The sequence below is a fragment of the Pteropus alecto genome, unplaced genomic scaffold, assembly GCF_000325575.1.
Source record: "Pteropus alecto unplaced genomic scaffold, ASM32557v1 scaffold86, whole genome shotgun sequence".
NCBI classification, from domain to species: Eukaryota; Metazoa; Chordata; class Mammalia; order Chiroptera; family Pteropodidae; genus Pteropus; species Pteropus alecto.
In genome coordinates, this window is record NW_006442109.1 from 33,884,308 (window position 1) to 33,908,913 (window position 24,606).

At 39.0% G+C, this 24,606-nt stretch overlaps 1 protein-coding gene across 1 annotated transcript in view; it reads left to right on the top strand.

Moving 5' to 3' along the window:
• Nucleotides 1-24,606, top strand: part of RYR3 (ryanodine receptor 3) — a 331,058-nt gene that overhangs the window by 13,113 nt on the left and 293,339 nt on the right. The window contains exon 3 of the mRNA XM_015595855.2: nt 16,133-16,240. Within this exon, the coding sequence (XP_015451341.1) occupies nt 16,133-16,240 (108 nt within the window). The remainder of the gene's footprint in view (nt 1-16,132; nt 16,241-24,606) is intronic.

Genomic DNA, 24,606 nt, shown 5'->3' on the forward strand with positions numbered 1-24,606 from the left:
AGTTGGCCATTTTCTGCAGCAGCCCTCAGCAGTCCCACCACAGGCATGAAGAAAATGGACAGTAAAATTCAGCCAGGGTTAAAGTGTTCCCAGGTGAACGTGATAAACAACAAAGGGGCAAGAGAGTTTAGGAGATTAGGCCATGAAATCTTGGAATTTAAGCTGAATGGGGAGAGAACTAAATATAGAAGGGGACTGGCAGTGAAAAGGTATGAAATATCAATACTGATGAGAGTAGTTGAGTGAACAAGCGAGCAAGCTAGAAGATGAGTGGACAGATAGACAGTGGAGTATGTCAGTAAGAGGTTTCAAAGTAGAGCATTTTGGCTAAGAATAGGCTTCAAGTGTATGACCATGAAAGAGTGACTGAACTGGAGGGTAGAATATCATTGATAAAGAGGCAGCAAAATAACTGAGAGGCCATCATATGTGATAGATGATTCATATAGCACATTACTTTCCTGGGGCTCCTGTAACAAATTCCCACAAACTAGGTAGCTTAACACAACAGAAATTTATTCTCTGCAGGATAGAACCTGAACACAGTTCTGCAGGATAGAACCTGAAATCAAGGTGCTGGCAGAGCCATGCTCCTTCTGAAGCCTCTATGGAAGGATCTCTCCTTGTCCATTCATTCTGGTTTCTGGTGGTCTAAGGTGTTCTTTGGTGTGGCATTATGCATAACCCCAATCTCTGTCTCCATCTTTACATGGCTTTTTTCTCTGTGTGTCTGTCTTCACATGGTGGTTTCCTCTTTTAAGGACATCAGTCATATTAGATTAGGCTCCACCCTAACAACCTCATTTTAACTTGATTACATCTGTAAAGACCCTATTTCTAAATAGGTCATATTCATAGTTATTGGGTTTAGGATTTCAACATATATTGGAGGGGCATAATTCAAATAATGATGTGAATGTTTAAATCCCCAGGAGCAAGAATGAAAAGGAGCCAATGACAACGGGTAGGTCATGGAAATAAACAGCAAAAAGAGGGGGAGTGGAAGGCGATGTTGCCAGGTGTAGGAAACTTAGAGGAAATTTAGTTAACTTGTGGAAGAGAAATGATCTAGAAATAGTCCTGGGCAGAGGAACGACACAGACCCCATCTCCTAATCCTGAGTTACTTAAGGTATGAGAGAATGAGCATCCTGTAGTTGGGAGATTCCCCAAGGAAAGTGGGGTTTTTGGGGGAGGAGCTTGGTTTTATCTGTTCAGGCGGTTTTCAGAGAGAAGGCAGGGGGTGGATGATGGAATGTGTTGATCGTGGAGTAGGTGTTCCAGCAGATTTGGAAGGGGGAGGAGAGTGAGTCAGGAGGCTGGAGGGTGAGAGCATTAAGGAAACAAGAATACAAAAGAGGAAAAATAATACAGCAGAGAATTTACATGCTGTCAGTTGTTTAAAGAAAACAAAGGTACCAGCATTTGTAGATTTAGTCACACAGACTTCTGGAGGATGGTGGCCATGCAGTGGCATACAGGAAGTGGAGGCTGGGCAGTCATTCTGTGGAACCAGACATTCTTTTTCTCTTAGCTTCCAGAGTATCTGTTTGCAAGTTCAAGCTTTGCTGACCGACACATGGGGGTGAGCAGAGGTGGCTGGGGGTGTCCTGCCTGCATGGTGGGTTGTCCTGGTGGTGTCCTGGGAGTAGACTCTCCACATTGAGCAGCTACTTTACATTGAGTTATTGTTGAAATTGGGCCCGGAACTATTATTGTTTTGTGCAAACATAACAAAAAGGCTCACCTCATGTTGGTCTGTATGTGAATTCATCAAGCTGAAGGGTTAGAATATAATCCTAACTCTTCTCAGATTCTGAAAAACATAGCTCTACATTCCATTTCTTCCCAATTAGCAACTAAACTATTTTCTTCCCAGAAGTTTTATTCCCATTTCTATGTCCACATTGAGCCTCATGCTCTGTTGTTTTTAACAGTCAAGAGACAAGAAGGGAAGCAGATACCCAAAGAAATAGACTTTAAAAAGTCAAGCGCAACATAAGTCAAGTTTATTAATGCATTTGTCATTTGCTGGATCCCAGGACCTAGTTAAAAAGAAAAAATAAAGTCCAGCCTTTTAACCCCGAGATTTCTCCTCATCTGTATTGTCCTCCTTCCTGTTTGAATTATTAATACTGTCATGATAACTTCTCTGCTTGAGGTAATACCAGTCCCCTCTTTTAATTTAAAGACAGTCTGTACCTTAGTGGTGGGAATCTTCACAAAGAGTATATTCAGTGTGTAAAGTGGCACCATCGCTCTGCTGTTCATTTGTCATTTACTTATTCACAGCAGGCAAATGGCCCCAGGTGAATTATGAGTAGGTATTATTCATACCCCCGCACCTCTGCACTGCTTAGTACTTTGCTCTTCAGACCTAATAGCTGCTATTTTGGTCTCGATTAGCAGAGTTTTTTCTTCCTCCGCCAACTCCTGAACTTACTAATTAGATCACAAAGACTTGCCCTTTTTTTTCCCCTGTGATTAGGAGAACATCTCTTTTCCAGTTGCTGCTTTTCCATGGAAGAGAAATGCTGCATTGCCTTTGTGTTTGAACTTAACCTAAGCCATGTCACATGTGTCATTTTCATTCCTCACAGGTATTTTAAAACCTGGGTATGAAACTTAAGTCACGGTTATGACCTTCTATGTGATCTTTTGAAGTTATGTAAATAGTCGCAATTCACAGATCAAACTATTATTTACAAAGAACACTGGATAGGAATTTAAGAGATCTGGTTTTGTTCTCCCTCCTACATGCTGTAAAATGTTATGCTAAATTACCTCTCAAGGCTGAGTTGCCTGTCTGCCACATGAGGATAGTTTTGTAAAGGAGATGCTTACAATTTTTTTTAAAAGTTAAGATTTTCAGACATTTAAGTTGACAACTTTATTTCTCATTTTCAGTAGCCCATTCAATTATTTTATTCTTTTTAAGTAGTAACCTGAACAAACTAGATGAACTGAAACAATTTATGAAGCATTCATAAACAATTTCTTGTCTGCTCTTAATTTGTTGACATGTAGCAAATAGGTGATTTTAAATAATTCAAAATACTAAGGAAGACTAATTTGTTTTTCACATCCAAACTATTTCAGAGAATGATGACAAAGCATTCCTGATGCAGGATTTAGCTGCTTTGTCTTTTATGATATTTTCAAATCATCTTACTTCCATTCCACTTAAATTCAGCTTAGCTTTATTCAAAGCCTTCAGAAGATGAGGACAACTAGTACAAGAAAGATGTCTCTCATAAAGCTGTTCTTTAGCTATGGAGCAGTTGAGAAAATTAAAAACAACAAAAAAAAAACCCTGACCTAATAGCCCATTCTTATTGGAGCACTTTCATCAAGGATATTTGCCTCAAGTCCTACTTTAGCACTTCACTGTGCATCTCAACATATTTCTACTTCAAAATAGAACAGATTGTCATGTGTTCAGGTGGTTCAGGAGCCCTACTGCCTCAGAACACAGAGGGTGGAATAATTGATCTCTACCCCGCCTCTTCCATCCCAAGAGCAGTCACTTAAGATTTGAGATTTGAATTATTACCCTGATAAGCTCTGGAATCTAGGTTCAGATACCTTCACCTCTCTTACCTAACGATAAGGAGAGTTTTCAGAATTTAATTCAAGCTCTGAGACTCAGTGAACACAGAAGGCCTATTATTATTCTTCAGCAAAACCTCTGGTAAACAGCTAAAGAGTATTACTTTTTTTGTGTGAAAAATATAGCCAAGAAAAATGAGAACATTTTGCTGTTCATGAAAAAGTTTCCAAAACCTCTTCTGATCACCTGTCAAGTTGAAAACTGAGCACTGTGGTTTTGCTCACTCTCTGATTTCCCAGGTAAATTATGACAAGAATGCTTTATCTTTAAAGAAAAGCCTGGCCAGCATGGGGAGGGGAGCGAGAGGAAAGGCAATGAGCTCACCCAGAAGGACAGTGGTTCTCAAACTTGAGTGAGCATATCCTTCAGTCCTCATCTTTGTCTTGGGCGGAGCCCAAGAAATCTGCTTTCATTTTTTGAAACAAACTCCTCCTTGATTCTTATGCAGCTGGTCCTCAGACCACACTTGCAGAAATTGTGGCAGGGCTGAATTTCTAGTCATTGGCCTTACACACCTGTTTCCTTGTTTGACTAAGTAATGACAAAGTAGCTAGCCAGCTTAGATGTGCAGAAGTTATCACAAAATGAAACAAAGCTACGGCTTTGACTTCATACAGCTTGCCATGGAAAGTTTTCAATTGCTATAGTAATAAATGAACTTGCTTCTTTCCCAAAATTTAATGGGAAGCCAAACATAGCTTTCATCTCCATCCTGTTCACTGAGAACATAAGGACAAATGCCACTGGAGAGCAACTGGCTAATTTGAAGCATTTGTCTTCGTAGAATCTAACAGACTTTGCTACAAGCAAGGACTTTCCTTTTTGAGGTGTGTCATTGCTCCCTCGGTTTCTATCGATGTGTTCATTCTTTCTCATGGTGTCTCATTAACTTAGCCGTTATGTAGTGGAGGTAACTCCTGGTAATCCAGGAGTGGAAGAGAAAGAAAAGGTCATAATCTGTCCCACAACACTATTTTCTGTCCTCATTGTGATGAGGAGCCCTAGTAACCTGGGTTCCGTAGCAGAGCTGAGAAAAGGAGCTCAAGTGAAGGCCTGCTCATGTGAACTTGAATGGTTGGGCAGAGGCAGTATTTGTCATGGTGTTTCCTGGCTAGCTTCACTAGATGCTGAGTGAGGAGCTGAGTTCAAGTAGAAGAGACTGAGTCTCCTGATGTTTTCCTTGTGTTGATCGGAAATGGTTTATGCCTTAAATGAGGGGGAAGGTTTGAAGAGAATGGAATCCAGCAGATCTCCACAGGTCAGCGAGCATTTTAATAATTGGTCATCCTGCATAGTTAGAATGTTTCCTGGTAAGGGTGATGCTGTTGAGGACACTTACCCTCAGGAGGTGGTAGGTCTCTCTATGATCACTTCACCGAAGCAGTGCTTATTACTAAGTAAATGTTTTTGACTCACCTAGCTCCTGACTGGAAATGCTAAGTCTCCGCTTTAAGTACATATTTAAAATCTCTGCAATAATAACTACAGGCCTCCTTGCAAATGGGGACGTGTAATACTAATCCTTGCACGTAGTATTAATCCTTGCAAATGTAAACATCTAGTGGTAGGAGTTTAGCTCAAATGCTGAGGCGGTTGGAGGGGATAGGGTCTAGTTCTCTATGAGGCTATAGGAGGATTTTTTCCATTTTGGAGACAAATACTTGTAAATGTGATTTATTTCCACGAAGACTTTTAAAATGCAAATTTTATGAACATCTATTCATATATTCCTGCCAAACCTTTTTAAAATCCAGAATTTAGTTTATAGTGATATGCTTATTTCTGTCAAAGCAAAAATTCCATATAGGGGGCAAAAAAATAAAAATGCATTTCCACAATAGTATTTTGATTCAGTGTGAGAGTAGGAAGGAGGCATTGGGAAGAAACTCAAAGCTTTGGGAAGCCAAGCTATTGCCTTTGCCCTTTGTCGCTCTGAGCTTTGTGCCCACTTCAAATCCTGAGTTCCTGAGCCTCATAGAACTGGTGCTAGGTCAAGGAGGACCCAGTCCACTGGAGATTTTTCCAAATAAGTGTTATGATGACAGTTGCACCTAAAGGGATGGCTCTGCCTTTGGGCACTCAGTGTCTCTCTTCTCTCTGTCAGCCTTCAGTTCCAGCTTGGCATTTTCTTAGCTCTCGTGGGTGCCTAATAATGCTTTCCTCAATCTTCCCCTTCCTGTTATGCAATGAAAAGGCCAAGAGTCCCACATTCTCTCATCCTGCAGCTGCTGGGTACAACTGCCTTGGTAATACAGAAGAGCCTCACCATGGTTTCTAAATTTTCTAACAACCACATCATCAGCGAAAAGAGAAAAGAGAGTAAGTGAAATAGAACGGAATATATGGGAGGTACATGCGGGTCAGTGTTCCTTCAACCAAAACTGAAATAAACCAAGCTCAAGACTAAAACATAAACATTATGTTGACACTAGACTTTCCTACCAGCCCACTCAGCTTTAGCTTTTACCACATCTCTTGATGTCTCTGCATCATACCTCCTTCTATCTCCACCATCCTGTACCCTGCACTGTTCCTCTGGCTCATGCTGTATCCCAACCTATGGATGGAACATGGAACGTGCATGTCGGTTTCATCGCCTTTCCTCTTTCCTGATCTCTGCTATTTTTTCTGACATACAAGCTCTTCAAGAATAACAACTTTATAGTTTCTCATGGCAGCTCCCATTGAAATTTGGGAATTTTGGGCGTCCCATTATCCACTGAGCTTGTTGTATTACCTGTGCTGCTCATTAAGCTAGAGTTTTATTTATGGCCATATTTTTAGGATCATAAAAAGAGTCATTGTTTCAGTTTTTTCTGCCTATAAATGGTAGATATTATTTTCTGGCCCTTCATACAGCTTGTTTTTCCAGGTGCAAGTGTTCCAAGTTTCTACCTTTTTGCACCTTTGCTGACCATGCCAGGCAGGGACAAAAGCTTGGCTCAATCAAGAACCAAATCAACCATCCAACCTATCAGTTATGCTTTTTCCCAGCAGGCAGTTTGACAAGCCAGCTGCCCAACATTTTGTCACTGATTTTTTGGCTGCCCCTTCTTCTTTATTTTAAAGAACACAAACTTCATAACACTAATTTTTGCCAGGCTGTTGGTAACATTTTTAATTTGCCGGAAATAACTGATGTGTGGCAAATAGGTGTCCAGGACACCTCAGCATTATTTTTGATTGGGGTTATATCAGGCAAGATCATAAAAATAACAATCATGTGCATTTCAAATTATTGAGTTACTCGTTTGGAAGATGTTCTTAAATATATTTTGATGAACTCTTTAACAAAAGATCTAAGTAGGAATTCGTTACTCTCCTGATTTTCCATGTTTGTTTGATCCAGTTGCTCTGCAATGTGTCTCAAAGAGGGGGTCAGAGACATCCTGTTTAGAATCACCTGGAACATTCTTTTTAAGTACTCATGTGGAAAAGGGTCCCAGAAATTTGAAATGTTAGCAGTCTCACCCAGGAGATTCTTGGGCCTACCACGTTTCTGCATTAATGCTTCCAGAACAAGCTTATATTCATATTACCTCTTGTGAGTAATCTCTAAAATTCATTAAAAGGATAATTAATGTTGCAAATGTTGCTCTCACTTGAATTAATAAACATTCTCCCTAGGAGAGGCTAGATTGTAATGGATCTGTTGATCGGTGTCAAACAGCCAATGTCTAGGCATTTAGGGGTGGGACAAAGAAACAGTGATTGTAGGTGTTTTAGTTCTTTATCACTTTGGGTTGGCATTTCTCAGCAAGACTTTTATCAAAGGATGTTTGTCCCGCAATTTGGATTTCCTGCTTCTAGGTGGCATTTGTACCTCCCTTATATAAAAAAGGTTTCAGCAAATGTTCTTTAGTAGATAGTTACTTCCCTAGTAGAAGCATTTTATTTTATTTTTTAAAATATCAACACCTTTCTATAACTTGATAACCTTCTACATTTTCCTTGTGCATAATCAACTCCTTTCATCCCTTTCCTTCTGAATGCTGGCTCTTGTCTTAGAGTAAACCTCAGGCCAGCATGGCATCAGACCCCATAATTGCTCTGTTCATGGTTTTGAGTATTTCTGCTTAGTAAGTCTTGCACTGTGACAGTGATTTTTCACAGCTGTAGGTTCTCCCAAGGTAGCTCACTCATTCTAGAATGAAGAACCACCTAGAGACTGCTTGATGCTGAGTGTCACATTCCTGTGGTTGATTCCTTGGGCATCAGAAGAGACCTTCTTGACTTCATTCTTTTAAAAGATATTGGCATCTTCCTCTCCTTCCAAAAAAGTATGTTTTCCAACTATAAGTTTAAATTTGTGTACCTTACTGTTTACGCATAATGGCTTTTGTTAGCAAAGTCCAAGCAAAAATTGGAACTCAACTGTTTTGAATAGTTTTTGTATATATTTTCAGAAAGACCCTCTCTATCCTTTACCATAGCAAAATATTAGAAAATAAAAAATCTGAGTCAAGGCTGTATACAATTTAACCATGTTCCATAATAATAGCCCTTAACACAGATAGGCAAAGTCATTTCCTTCAAAATGTTTAAAATGTGGATATACACATGTTTAAAATCTACATATGGAAACTTGCCCCATTATGTCCAGAGTTGAATTGCCTTTTGGAAGAGAAAGCTTGCATAGTAAGTTAATCTCAGATTTTAGAAGTTTGTGAAATGATAGAAGTGATCTCAGCTGTTATAAATCTCAATTTTTATAAAGCTCTTGAGCCCTGACAGTCCCTCTGACTTCAGTCTGCAGTCTTTATATTTCCTGTAACCACTCTAAAATAGAGAACCCTTTCTGAAATACTCAAGTACCTAATATAAAGTCCTTGAGTTTTTATTAAAGAGTTGGGAGAGGAAGACACCTAGTGGGATTAGAATTCTGCAGCCTTGGTACAGGGATAGAAAACTTCTCTTTAGGGATGTTGACACAGTATGAGTCAGAAAGACTCGAGTTTGAAATTCAAATTCGAGCTTGCTCTCTTTAAATGCTCTTTGCAGCATATGATTGTAGAGAAGTGTTTCAACCTTTCTGAGTCTGTTTTCTCATCTATAGAATGACTATAATCTCTTCCCTAAGAGGGTTGAGGTAAGGGTTAAAGGAGATAATATTTATAAAGCATTTAGCGTAATACCTGGTACAATTATATAGATAAGTAAACAGATACATTTAAAATATATACATGAATTCTAGTTTCTCCACTTGCCCATATAAGTTTTACCAACTCCCTTCGTATCTCAGTTGACCCACCTCTAAAATGGTTGTAAAGCCATCATCTGTTTTCGTAGAAATTTGGAAATTGGGCAACAACTTCAGATTTAAACATTCACTAATAACTTTCTTTATTATAATCTAGCAACAAGTTAGCAGAGGCAACAATGGTAGCTTTAAAAAACATTTAACTGTGTAAATATTTAAATAAAACCAGGTTGGGATAGGATTTGGTTAATGACTTGCTCAGTCTTTGAAGTCTAAATACAATACAAATAATTATTATCAATCATAGATAGCAAGTTTGTAAATGAGCTCATGTCTGCTGTAGGTGGATGAGATAATGTCTTAAAGCTCCTGAAATGTAAATTACATGTGCCATCTTGGCTCTCCTGATTCCATCCCATGAGAAGTGGATCTTAGCCAACACCACACTGTACCTAAGAGGACCTGGTTGATCTGGAACATTTTCTAGAGGAGAGAATGATTTTCTGCCCCAAAGGGCTTGGGAAATCTTCTCATCCCTAGTTTGAGGGGGACTACATTGAATCATCATAGGGAGATGGTTATCAGCCCTGTTGGAGTAGTGTAGTGAAACAGAACAAACACAATGCATGTAGATACTAGGCTGCTCGAGACTGAGTCCAGCTCTGCCTGTTACCAGCAGCCATAGTGTCCTTGGAGAAATAGACTCCCTTTTTACACCCAACTTGTAATCTAGAGCCGTGAGAATGAACACCAGCCATATTCATTCCCAGACTAGGCAGTCTCAGCAGCATGAATAGAGTATGGAGGCAGGACAGTTGAATACTGTCTTCCTTAATAAAACTTAATAGAAGTTTCAGGGCTTATCCCTGAATAGAAGTGTCCTGTTGGAGAGAGCTGGCTGGTCAAGGACCCCTAGCTTTGCCCCCTGAGTTTTGCTGCTGTCTTGTAGTTCTCCTCTTTGATGACCCCTGTTATCTTGTTGGCCTTGGGGAGCTCTTTGCTCTCTTTAACGTTTTGGCTTACCTGTAGACCAAAATTTTTTCCTCACTTTAATCCAACCAAAACAGGCTAGAACTTCCAAAAAATATATTTTTTAAATTAAATGCTAAGGAATAACACCAGAAAAGTAAACAGGGAAGGCCAATATGTTCCAACATTCTGGCTTAAATTTTCTGATTCTTACATAATTAACATGCTCACTGTTCCTGTTCCTGTTTACATTGAACTCAAGAGGAAAGAATGACCTACCCAAATTCCTTACTTCCTAACTTCAGACCTATCACTAGTTAGGTGCTCTGTAACATCTACTGCCCAAGAACACCCCAGGGGCTATGTCGAATCTCCATAACGTGGATCCAAGGATGTGAGATTTGCTTTTCTCAGCTACCTCAGCTCTGCTTCGTTAGTTCTGGCCTCTGTTCTTACAGTCACTCCTTCTCTCCAGATGATTAACATTGGAAATTACTTCACCTTGCAGATAGGACACTGCAGTTTATCATGGCAGTAGGGCTGAGTCCATGTAAACCCATCGGCCCATAAGTATGATACAGCATCAATGGCATTAATCTGCCTGCTCAGTCCTGGGACTGGAGTGGGAGATATAGGTAGAAAAATTGGTAAGCAGGAGTGATCCACTACTTTCTCTTTCCTTTGCTCACTCTCTTTACTGATTCATAGTACTCCCAATACTTGACCTTTGTCTTTGGGGAGTTGGGTGAAAAAGCAAAAGAAAGTAAGGAAAGAGGTTCTATAAAGCCCATAGCTTTAAAATGATGCTTAAACGAATGGATTTTTAAATAAGAGGGAAGACTACACACAAGAAAATGGAAAGGATAACTCTTCTATCTTGTTCATTCATTAAACAAAAATCTGAGTTCTTGCTCTGTGCCAGAAATTCCTTGCCCACATAAACCCTCTTCATGCTGAGCTCCAGCCTGGTCTGGCCTCTCCTAATCACAGCAGCATTGAGAGGGCTCTGGATCCTTCAGGACGTATAACTCATACCCCTCACTTTAGCACTGAATATATTCTTTTGCATTGTTTTGTAAAGTCTTGTGCAGTAGGTCTGTTTCTTCAAATAGGTTAAAAATCCCTTAAAGAATAGGAAATATGTCTTACTTTTCTCTTTTGTTCCCCACAGCAGCTAGTATGATATTGAACTCATATTGTTATGCTCTCTAAATACTGTCTGACTGCTTGATGGACATGGGAAATAAAAGTGAGGTTAATTGGGTTGACGTCGGTAGCTAGGTCTCCAGGAATTCTCCTTTTGTGGAGAATGTGTCATTCTCTCAGATTCTGTCTCTTCTCCCAAGTGAGCCTACCTTGTTGACATCTGCAGAGATACCCATACATAGTCACAGAGATTTCTCTGCTCTCTCATTATCATTCTGTTGGCCCTAATGGGAGAATCCAGTGGATAATTTGCCAAGCATAATTACTGTCTCTGTGGTCCTTCTGACACTTGGTGCCGCTCATTTTTGATGAATGCTATCCTTTTTGCACTCTTTCTCATCCAGCAGAAACACGGGTCATCTTCCTCTCCTACCTCGTTATTTCTCATGTCCAATTAATCACCAGGTCTTATATCTCCGAACTTCTCAATATATTTCAAATTTATTCCCTTATCTTCATTTTCACTGCCATTACTTTAATTTTTCCATTATCACCTCATAACCAGTGTATTGCAATAACCTGATCTGTTTCTTTGCCTTGGTTTAGCCCCTTTCACATTGGACCTGCAGTGATCTTTCAAGGATGCAAATTTAGTTGTATCATGTCCTGCATGACTTCCTTTAATGGAGTCCCACTCCTCTGAAGATAAAGACCAAGCTCCTCAACAGGGGGACTCAAGACCCTTCTTAGTCGAACATCTACTTCTTCCTCAGCCTCACTTCTCACCTCCTTCTGCTTGCTTCCTTCCCCCTCCCTCTACCCCAGCCATGTTCAACTCTGTGTGCTTCTTTACATGCCTTCTTACTCACCTCTGTATGTTTTGAATCATACTTTTGAAATTGTCCATTTGCTTCCTCAACACTCCACTAGACCACACAATCTTGAAGGCAGAGATTTTGCCTTAGTTGTATGATATATGTCTATGGCATACGGTCTTTAGGGAAATGCTTTATCACATTACAGTATGCTACTTTTAATGATGCTATATGTGCTCTAAAAACACTTCCAAAAACACAAAATAAGGACTTGAAAAATACTAGAACTATAAGTGAATATTTAAATGAGTTATTGACGTTTTCATTTCACTGCTCTGTGTAGGATAAAAGCTGACATTTATGAGTATTTACTATGTACTAGACTCTGTTTTAAGCTCTTTAAACATAAAAATTTAGTTTAGTCTAAGAAGTAGCTACTATTAAATCTTTATTTTACACATAAAGAAACTGAGGCAAAGAGAAACTAAGTTACATGCCTAACATCATTTAGCTAATAAGTAGTTGAACAGATAGAAGCTTGGGCAGTCCTGTGTTAGAGTGTTCATTCTTAACCAGTGTACCCTATATTGCTTTTAGTATATGTGCTGCCGAAGTGAACACAGCCCTGCATTGCTTTTAATTCAAAACCACTGATGCATTTACAGGGTGTATCGTTGAGGCATGGTTGGGTGAGAGCCAGGTGAATTAACAGAAGTGGGAGGAGACCCATGATAATGAGAAAAGAAAGGTCTCTTGAATCATAAGCAGGAGACTTGAGGAAGGGACTCAGCCAGGCAAGTGAGTGCTCAGTACAGTTTGCCTGCAACCACAGCCACTATCAGCTACATATTTTCGGATAGTCTTCTGGGACACAGAGAATTATTTCAAGAAGACTTGAGTTTAGCACTTGCTGTTCTATGTATTGGGGATACCAAAAGTAGACTAAGACATAGATTTTTCAAGATACCCACAGTCTAGTAAAACAGACTACGCTGCATGAAGAACCGTATAAGCCAAAACAGACTGTGATTGACAGTGTAATAGAGAGATGTCAGTCCCCTTTCTTATAATTAACTCTCCTTTTCCCTGAAGGCTTGATTAGTACTGTACTGAGTGCTTATTCTGAGGTGCTAGTAGAAAAGTGCTAAATGAATCTAGTAATAGGAGTATCAGATTCCCACTATCTTGGATTTAGTAAATCCCAGAAAAATAATTTCATTGCAGCGAGGAAGGGGTTATGTATATTTATGGAACACAGAGGTTCCATAGGCCTTTCCTTCCACTTTTTATATAGTTAGGCTAAATGAATACCTAATTCCTGGCCTGCCCAGGGCCCTGGATTTTCAAGGTTTTCTGTAGGACATTTGGAAGTGTAGTGTTTCTCTAAGCTATGGACAGGGCTGGGGAGAGTGATGAGGAGCTATTTCAGAACAGATGTCAACAGAGCCCTTCTCTCCGTGCTGAGAATTATCAAACACATGCCCCATGCCTTCCAGGCAGAGTGACTGAGGCACAGGCTCTGCAGCTAGGAGACAATGAGTTGGCCTCCTGGGGGACACTCACACTACAAACAAATTAGCTTTGATGGAGGAGTGGCCTTTGCTCATTCTTGGGGAATGTGGAGTGGGCAGCTCAGGTTGGTGTGGAGTTTAATTAAGGATGGCAGCTGGTGTCGCAGGTCAGATGGCTCCATGCTCTGCGCTCCATTAATGTCACAAGTTGCTAGTTGCTTTTTGTTTTTCTCCAGTTATTCTTGTCACCCTGTTTCCTCCCTTGCCACTGCCCACATGTAGTTCTGCATGCTATTGGGGTGATGTGACGTTATCCCTAAGCACAGAGAGTCCAGGCAGAGACCGCACTCTAGAGGTAGAAAAACTAAACTATAAGGAAAGTATGTAAACCAGTGCTCCCATGTGAGATGCTTCCTCCTCGGGCTCACTATCCCCCTGGTTAAGTGTACTCATTTATACTAGTAATTAAATCATAACCACATTGGGACTTTTACTATCTGGAGAGAAAAGAAAAATAGGATTGGAGCATGCCTGGTGTCCGTGTTGTCAGTGTTTCTCCATCAGGGTGGATGAGGGCAGTGTCGGGGGAGAGCGCCTGTCTTTTGACCAAGCAAACCAGACACAGGGAGGAAAGAAAGCTGACTTAGAATCACACAATCTTGTATAAGGGCAGGATCTCAAGCACTTGGAACTGTGAAAGTTTCTGTCGTAAAGAGAATGGACTAAACAGGGTTCTTAAAAAAAGTGAGCATGAACGTTGAGATCATTCACTTAGCCAAAAAGCACTCTTTAAACTCATAACTGCAGATATTTCTGAATAGAAAATCTCTAAATCACATGCTCTAGTGAAGTGGAGGAAGAAGAGGAAACACTCAGACCCAGGCTTTTTTTGCTTCCTATTCTGGTGATGTGAGATCCAGGTAGACTAAGCAGTAATGGAAAACACCTTTGTAAAATCTTCTGAGGTGACATATTCTGGGAGACAATTGGATGATATATGTCTATGGCATAAGGTCTTTAGGGAAATGCTTTATCGTATTATTGTATGCTACTTTTAATGATGCTATATGTGCCCTAAAAACACTTCCTGGATATGAAGCTCTGCTCTGCATCACCAGCTGTCTGCTCAGTCAAGTCCTGTACAGATGAGTTAATTACCTGCAGACTTTGAAAACAAAGCAAGAAATGTGGAAAATAAAGGCTGTTGTCTCCTTGTGTTACAGTTTCTCCTTGGTTACATCACTTTCATAAAGAGAACTGGGCAATTTCCTGTAATACCAAAATTCTAGGAGGACTAGGTTTTTAGAATTTCTGACTCTAGAGACCCTGAATAGAAAAGTTATTTAAGTAGCAAGGTACTTAAAATGTAAGCCAGTAGCCTTCAGGACAGGATTATCCATTCCTGGCTTCCGGGATGTCTTAAAACATTAATAAAGGGAAATAGTAGGCAGGTCTAGCAAGTGGGACATCATTTTACTTTTCAGGGTATGGAAGTTGGAGAGGGGGATGAAGAACATACAAATGCTTGGAAATTAAAGCCAATTTCAAGATCGCCAATTCCAGCGTCTGTATTTTAAAAACGAGAATGTCTATGTCAGGTTATCTGTGCCTTAGTAGCAGGCTTGCTTTAGCTTTTAAATTGGAGCTCCATGGAAACAGCTTTACCTAGCTCAGTGTTAGACACAGCTGTTGCTGGCTTCTGTCCCTCATTCCTGTTATTCTCCTGTTATCAATGTTCTGCCAGTATCACGTAGGAAGCAAAGGCTTGGTATGCAAGATGATTACAAGCTGTATTCCCACAGAAAATAGTGTATGGTGAAACTGGATTGTAAACTCCTGGGGAACAGTGATTTTCTTTTGTGTGTCTTTGTGTCTTTCTCAGTACCAAGCACTGTGTTTTACATAAATGTAATACTTAAATGTTTGCTAATTAAAAATATTCTAATTGTGGAAAATATCTTTAATATTTCATCAGCAGCAGAACCAGTGTAGATTTAAGTATATGGACTTTGGAGACAAACTGTCTACAATTGAAACTCAATCATGACATTCGGCAGGTGAACTAACTTCTCTGGGTCTTAGTTTCTTTGGCCGGAATATTAATTATCCCTTATAGGGAGGTTGTGAGGATTAAATAAATTAAAATATGCAAAGCACTTAGAACAGTGACTGGCAGAGGAAGTCCTCAAAGAGCATTAGCTATTACTAGTCAATATGCAGAGGAGGCTGTCTTTAACTGTTGTTAATGAATGTTCCAGAATGGGCATGGATATCATGATATTCCCTGAGCACATAATAAATTAGAATGATTATTGTAGGGGTCATCGATTCTTATAGTTCTGAACATTTCTTTGTTCAGAATTGTATATAGTTCTAAATCCCCTCTATTGCCTCTTTTTATGCTGTGGTATCCACATTTTTGTTAACAAGTAAATGGATTTTCTGTTCTGGTGACTATTGTCTAGAGTCACATTCTGGTCTGTCCATTGACCTTTTTCTAATTATTGGTGATGAAATCCCGGTGGCTTTCTTCATTTGGTCCCACACAGACATTGGTATAGATCAGTCTACCCTTCCTGTTCTTTCTTCAGCAAAGCTATATGTGTGTTCTCCATATGTGCCACTAGCACTCACGCCAATTGATCCTGACATTGTGGTCACTGTTCCCTTGCAACTTGGGGGTTTTTTTCTCATCTTTTAGAATCCAGCTTGAAACCCATCTTAACTTGAATAAGAGAACTCTACCTTTTATAATCTTATTCATTCCATTCATTCATCCAATTGTCACTTTGATTTGTAGGCTCTTTGTCCTCGAGTTATTATTGCGTGACTGACCCCCAACTGTTTAAGTAGGTATCCTCATTCTGGTTTTATTTCCACAGTATGTTCCTCCAGATCTCTGCGTCTGCAATTTTGTGCTGGAACAGTCCCTCTCTGTCAGAGCCCTACAGGAAATGCTCGCCAACACAGGTGAAAATGGCAGCGAAGGGGTGAGTACCTGAATCATGTCCTAGGTGGGGATTGAGACAAACCACCACCATAAAGTACATACTTCATTTTGTTCCTCCAGCTTCGAACTGGAAAACCTTAGGGTCCTTGAGATGATTCATAGAGAGACAGGAAATCTTTCACTCTGAGTTTAATTCCTCTTATTTAGCAACCCTAAATCTGCTTCCTTTGGATTAACCAACTTCCACCAGAAAATAGAAGAGATCACCATTAATGCTGCCTGAGTAGGGCATAGGCTACTAAACCTATTCCCTTTCTCTCACCCATAATCCACCAGGAAATGTGGAGAGGCTGAGAGGGTCTTGAGATGCAGGGGCCTGTTAGGCAGGTTCTTTTTTCTTGAGAAAGTCTCATTGGAGATTTATGATTTCCCCAATGGAGCACAACCAGGTTACAGCAGTTTGGAAAGGATTTACTGTAAAATTCAGATTCTTTGACATGTTCCTAGAATTCCACATAAGGAGCAAATACAGAGCTGTCTTGAATTTCTATTGTCAGTAAAATGGTCCTTCAGTATTTAACTGAGGGATGATGTGTCATATCTCCCATGTCAGAAGGTCTTTGGCCAGAAACTTCAAACTAATGTTTGACTTTTTCTTTCCTTAACAACCCACATCTATTTTATCCATTTATCATCAAGTATTTTAATTCTATAGCCTGAATCTCTCAAATACAATCGCCTCTTTCATCTCCTTTAAGATACTGCATTAGATGACTGTCCTCTACTGGGTTACTGCAGTAGCCTACTAACAGCTTTGATTTCTTCTGTACTTACCCACCCCACATCACCATTTTTTTCCCACTCAGAGCACTGTCATAGTGTTCTTTCTAAAATGTAGTTCCAGTCTTTATACTTCCTTTTCAAAATCCTTTATCATCCATTACCTTGAGAAAAATTCCAAATCCTTGACTAGACATAAAGCCCTTCAGGATTTGGTGAGCCTTTCTCGCTTTTCCCACCCGTCTCTCACCACGTCCCCCCAGGCACTCAGTGTTCCAACCACACTGAATTCCTTTCTCTTCTTCAACTATGACAGTTTCCTTTTGCCCCAATCATGTGTGTCAGCTAGTCCCTCTATTTAGAGCAGCTTTTTACTCTTCTCTTCCCTTAGGTAATCTCTACTCCCTCAAGGAGCCAGTTTAGATATTAGGTCTACTGAGACACCTTTGCTGACCCTGCAAGTCTGGGATGGGTGACCTTGCTTGAGCAAAAGTCACTAAATAGTTCTTATTCTGTACTATAATTGCAAGTTTAATTTTCTGCATTTTATACTGCAGAGTAAACTGCATGTAGATAGAAACTATTTGCTATACCTAGCACAGATTATTCTTACTTGACTCTAATGAACTCATGCATAATAAACGTCTCATTTATGGTAGAAGTGGTGATGACCATAGGGCTCAAGAGAACCAATATTTACATTTAGGTCATCGTCCAGCTCTTAATGCGATCTCATGTGTCTTCTAATCTCTTGAGGCTAGTGTGTTCTCATCTATAAAATTAGGATATTTAATGAGTTTTCTAGGGTCCTTAACACCAATGTTTGTAATTCTTCACTCTTTTGGTTTAGAATAAATTGCTTTTGTCAGCCACCTGAGAATAGTTTTGTTCTCTTCCTTAGAGCATTAGCGCAGGCGAGCTTTTGTTCTTTTGATGTTCCCTGAAATCTATGTTCATTTCCCCCTTGCATTGACCTCAGTACCCCATGCATTCCTCCATAGGCACATACCCTCTAATGCTTCCAGTTCACTGGAACAAATGTAATTGCTCACTCTTTTTCCAAGTCTAAGAACTCATCATTTACAGATGTCTTCAGTTAGAGAGACCTGGTCAATTTGAAATATCACTACTTTCAACCAAGATCAGCTAAACCCTGCCTACTTATGGCTCTAGGATTGAAAATGGAAAGATAGAAGCTATATTAACTGGAGAATCATCTCTTGGGCATTCTGTTTTGTTCCAAAAGTGCATTTCGAAGGACTCCTTTTCTTTATCATTTAGCTTGAGTGGTTCGGAGAGTTCTGTAGATAACAAAGTAAATTCAAAAGTTCTAGTTATAATCCTTGTTCTTCTTTGTTGCCAAGAACTTAAATAATAGCCTTAACTTGGTTTGTCATAAAAAAAAAAATTCATATTACAAATAGAATGCCAATACCAAAATAGTAAAAATATTGAATACTTAGTTTTGGAACATATGAATAAAACCTCCCTTAATTACCAGCCATGTTATAGCACAAGTTTACTTAATATAGTTCTTTATTTCAGGGACCATCTTTAATTTATAGTATTGCCTTTTTGTGCTATTTTACCAAAGAAAAGAGAGACATAATAGTTATTTCCCATCTTGGCACATTTATTATTGTTGTTGTTATTATTGTTGTTGTTTTTAACTAGAGATCTTAGAGCTAGGAAGAAGGGACTCGAAAAGAGAGCTAGAGTACAGATTGGACAGGATACTCTTTTTAAATTATTAAGATTTTATTATTCATTGATGGCTCCACTAATTAGTTACCCAAACAGCAGCTTCAGTTACTATAATCCTCTTGAAACTCTCTCACAATTCCATCTGGGTTCTCGATCTTTATTATGAAAAATAATATTTTTATATAACCTCTTGAGTCTGATTGTTTTGCCTTTCTGAAGTGATTGCTATGCACATTTACTATTAGTACTTAATTTTATTTTAGATGATAATATTCAGCAGGGAAGAAAAAGGAAAAATAAAAAAGGAAATGAGTTAAAATGACAGACCATAATGATTCTCTGGGGAGCCTGGGGATGTTTGAATGGGATGACACCTCCTTTGCATGCCAGTCCATTCTGTTTGAAAATAGGCATTTACTGCTTTTTAATAGATATTATGTTCACTAATGATCATGACTGCCACCAAAGGGGATGCTTTGAAGAGTGTAATTTTTCCTTCTAGCCATAAATTGGTCCTTCTGTGGTATGTCTGTTCACTGCAGTGTGGCAACTGAACATTTTTAAAAATGACTTGTTTGTTTATTCATGTGATGAGTGTACAAAAGTCTTTTTGTAAGGATTTACAATTCTGCAGCAATTTCTCTTGCTAAAAACAACAACAAAAAAAACAACAACTCAGAGTTTATTATTGAAATGTCCTCAGCTACAGCCAGTAGCACGTGGGACGCAGCTTTATGTTGAAAAGAAGAATAAATGATGTGGAGGACTTGGGGGTAGAAAACGTTTGGTGCCCTTCAGAGTCCACCCTAGCTAAATGCATCCTCGGGTCACTTTACTTCTGCTTAAATTTTATTTGATTTTATTCTGGGGAAAATTGTCAAGAGATAGATGCTTGGCACTGTGGCCAATTAAATGGCTGCAGTTTAAAGTAAAATACCTGCTTGCAAATATTAAAGTATCTTCACATTTTTGATTGATTGGACCTACAGTATGTCAAATACCCAAAAAAAAAAAGGACATGGGGCTAAAGGAGACGTCACCATCTCCTTCTGAGCCCTCAATCCCCATTTTCTTATAGAAATGATTTTGAACATAGAGTAAGTAGCATTTGTAGTGACAAAAGGTCTTTGGAGTTTGGCAGATTTATTTTCAGTCCAAGCTGTACTGAACCAAGTGACCTCTGGGGCAAATTATTTCTCCTTTCCGCACCTTACTTTTCATGTCTTCAAAATGCAGCCTACCTCATAGAATTGAGTGAAAGTGAAGTAAGTACCTACTAGTGCCTGGGGTATGGAAATGAATATTGGTTCCGTTTTTCACCTCTGGTTTACTTCCACCTGTCACAAATCTGTCAGGCACATTCAAATGCCTCAAAGGAAGGAGATTTCCATTCTATATGACCAGGTGCTTGTTAAATCTCAGGCTATGTAACTACAAATGGACTTTGACATGAATTGGCATAATGCTTTTTAAAAAAGAAAGGCCTTGATTAACACGACTACCAGCTGCATTCTTTCTGATAAGGGCTCCGGCTTTCTCTAAAAGTTGGTTGGATCATTGTCAGACTTATCACAAAAAAAAAAAAGAAGAAATATACATCTAAAAATAATTAATGTTATGGCTGCCACATTTATGTTACATTTTATATAATACATAAGAACACATAACATCATGAACCCATAAGATTATGCTTGACTTTACATGCTAAATATCTAGAATTCTAATCAGCCTTCTAACCTTGAGTGGGAAATGCGACCTGAAAGGATATTATTTCTGCAAGAATCTTTCTCACAGATATCCTCACTGAGAGGTGGTTCTTTAATTCCTTACGTTTATGTGAAAGTCCCAGTAACCCTAAAAGGAGTTTGGGGCTCCTTTCATTTGTCTGGCTTGAGAATGGAGAATACTAAGCCCAGCACAGTTGCTAGAGTAATGTACACATATGGTATGGCACATTTGTCACGCCTGAGGACAATGTGCCATGCCTTCTGAGAAGCTAGGGGTTGTCTCCTGGCATCATGTGACCTTGTAAATGGCCAGTGAGGCATAATCTTACATTATGCTGTATTTATGCAGAGGTCCATAAAGGACATGTCATGAGATACCTCCTTTGCAGCCAAGTTCAGGACTTTCATCCATCTTATCAAGTCACGGAAATTTTAGTCACAGAAAGTGACATCATTAAAGAACTTGCTAAAGACGCATCTACCCTAACATCGTTAGGTAATGAACAAATCGAAACAGATGATGATGAGGGGAATTAGAAGCCTCGTCTAAAGTTTGAAACTGGCTGTGCCCAGATTTAAAGCTTTTATGCAAACTCATCCAGAATGCAGAAAGCTAATAAGATCCCTACTTTATTCCTGGGGCCCTGACCTCCCACTGTCATTTCTATGTTATAGAAGAGAAGGAGTACCCCCATCATCCAGATTTAGCCTGTCTGAGGTTGTTGCTTTCCGCTCGTAGTTGTCAGAAAAGAATCAGAAATAATTTATTTCGGTGTGCATGTGGGGAGGGAACAAGACTGATGGAGAAACTACGTACATGATTCTAAATAAACCTCATCGCCATTGACATTTTTTTAAAGACTACATTTTTAAAAAGAAGTCATTGAATGAGTCAAATCTAACAGTAGGCATCAATTACACCTTTAGAATAGGACATACAATTTCCTTTGGAGAAAAAGTAGTACACAGTCACTTCTCCGTCTTTCGTCATCTAAGTCCCAGGACCTGCTCAATTATGCCCAAATGCCAGGGTAGCCAGGATGCACTGAAATAGCCCCATTAGGCATTCAAGTCTGAACTTCTTTTGCGCTTGTTGGTAAAAAGCCATGGCATTTAGCTCTTCAAGCGCCTCCTTTGTTCCCCGCACAGGGCTTCCCCACCCCAGTGCCCAGTAGATTGTTTGTTCATCCTGGGAACATTACCCCTGCCTACTGCCTAGTCCATGAGAGTTGGCTACCATGGTACTGAATTCTTAACTTGGTTGCCTTGACCTTGCCTTTTCTTTTGAAAAGGAAAAAGATAGCATTCTGATTTTAGCCATTTATCTTTTTTTTTTTTTAATCTATGGCAGGTCATTCATACCTGCTACAAAAGTAATATTTTTGTATTTACACTATAACAGATCTATTTGGTGAAATTGCTCTTACATGTAAATGCTTAGGGGTTTATATGTCAAAAACTACTCTTTAAAATCTGTCCTGTGTTCGAGTTCACCTTGCAGATTTGCTCATGGAAGGCAGGCTGTTCTGGTGACAAAACTGGGAGTCAGGAGGTTGTTTAGGTTTAGTCCTAGCACTGCCACCACCTGGAAGTTTGACCACAGGCAAAGCTCTTCCCCCCTGGGCTTTGGTTTCACCATCTCTAAAGGACACATCACTTACATGCAAAAGTACTTTCTCCTGTCTATCCGTGTTGTAAGGTATCAGTTAAAATGGAAAAGCATCACCACCTCACTTCCTCTAGAGTGTCCCATGGACTATATAGCCTATCACTTATTAGCTGTGGAAATGTTAGCCTGTTCGTAATAGCCATTATTCCTGAGACCCTGGTTCCCACGATTTTAGGTAAAATGAATCAATGTGTTTATTCTCTTTCTGCCTTGCTGTGTACAAAGAGAATTTTCCAAACTCCATCTAAGATAGCAACCCTAAAGCACTAAGTGATGACTATGGAATTTTAATTTTTTTTTTTTTGAGACATGAATCTCCTATACATTTTCTCGTGGAAGAATACAGGATGTATTCTGTAGTGCTGACAGAATTTCTTTCTTCAAAGAGCTGGACATTGTTTTCAGAAATTAAATAATAATGAGAAGCTTCTAAACTAAGGTTTTTGTGTTTGTTTTCACAGACCAAACTGTCATTAAACATGTGTCTCTTCTCTTCTTTCCTCTCTTACAGTTTTTTTTTCTCATGTATTGCTATGACTTTAGAATTTTATGCTGGTATAATGGATTTTAATGTTTCTCTGATAAGCTGATACTTATGAAAATGTACGCAAATAATTCATTTTATAGTCGAACTGGTCTTTTGATAACGTGATATCTAGTTAATATCTTATGTGCCATCTGGAAGACCGTCCTTTGTGGTAAGAAAGCACCTCTTGATATAAGAAAAATCCAATTGCTTATGGTATTTCTAAGAAAAAGAAATCCCAGATTGCTTGATGTAGGTATTGACCATTTCCTTTGGGTGAAATTTCTTACATAAATGTAATTATGAAAAAGTGCTACAGACAAATTTAGACTATAGCATATTGCTTGCTTGCTAGTTTCTTGATGACATCAGCAATGTACTGGAGAGAAAAAATATAAAAACAAACTTTTGTATCTAAAGCCACCGCTTGCTAGCTTCTAGCTAAAATAAAATGCTCCCCAGGTAGGAAATCCACTGCCTATATTTTCATTCGGTTTTTTTCTCGGTAGTGTTAGTGGAGTCCTCAGATTAGCCACTAAAATATCCCTTAACTTTTGTTTTTGATTTTGCTAGCTCAGTGACCTCTCGGAATGGGTATGTTATTCCTTTAATATACATGTACTTTGCACGGACAACTGACTCCAGCTGTATTTGTAATGAACTGGGCCTTTCACTTGTGAGTGTTCAGGGCAATTTCCATTCTTTGTGCCTCTGCAATTTAAGGAAACATCACTGTACCACACACTTCAATCTTGTGGAATTAGAGGTAGCTGCACACTTAGAAATTCGTTGCCAAGAAGTTTATGGTAAACCCCTACTCTGCAATTAGGAGAAGAGGTTGCCTGTGGATTCATTTATTTTTCCTTCAAGACATTGAAAATTGTTTTAAAAGTCTCCTTTTTTTTCTCTGAATATGGTCTAGATGGACTGTGGTCCTAAGTTTCAACTTGGTAAGATGACAAGTGTGCAGCCTTGCCTTAATCCAAGCTTCTCAGTGCTTTCTACCTCTCCCAGTGCTATTATGCAGCTCCAGCTCTGCTCTTCTGTAAGGCTGGAATTCATAATAAAAATGGAAAAAGCTAGTTCGATAGTCTCTATTTCTCACACAACATCCCCAAAGTAAACCAGCAAAGAAAAATAATATTAATTTCAACAGTTAAGAGTAACCATTAAGTTTAACTAGCTTTTTACATTTCATCATATCCTGAAAAGAAGCATTTTCAAGTGAAAGAACCCACAGACTTAATTTTTAAAACTCCAGACTTTATCAAATTCTCTCCTCCTAAATATAGTGCTTCCGCTTCAGTGGAATTGCCTTTTCTTCGGTGAAATTTTTTTCATTCTGAAGTCAGTGCCTCATGTTCAAAATCAATATGCCTGTGTGATCCTAGTATTTGGCAAGTGTGATAATGTAGAGCTTTGTTAATGTTACACAAACCCTGGAGTTCTTTTCATTCTTGCTGTGGACATTCAAATGCTGTTAGTATCATCATGTCATAATGACTTCAGTCGTCTTAGAAGGCTTGAGCTTCTTCCCCATGGCTGGACTAAAGATGTTATTTTTATTTTTATTTTTTTTTACATTTTAATTGCAAAAAATAATGTGACTCTCTTTATTAAAGTTTATTAGAATAATGAGGTGGGATTGGGGTGTCTAAGCTTTCCCCAGCTTATATTAAGTAGGTAAATAGTTCTATTCTTGGGGGGGAATGTTTTGATGAGAAATATTGCTGAAATTTTTTAGAAAAATACTTTTGTTGGGGGGCAGGGACAGAAATGGCTTGAAAAAATGGATTTCAGCTGCATTTTTAGGAATAGGTTTTAATCCTAAATTGTAAGATATTTGAATTTAGGGGAAATCTTTTGTTTTAAGAGACCTGCTTATAAAACGAATGAAGCTCATTTGGAATTCAAGAAATCCTGAGAGAATAGAAACCTTTCAGTTTATTTATTAGACTTTTCCATTGTGTAATTTACTTTTAATACCTATCAGAGTTTAA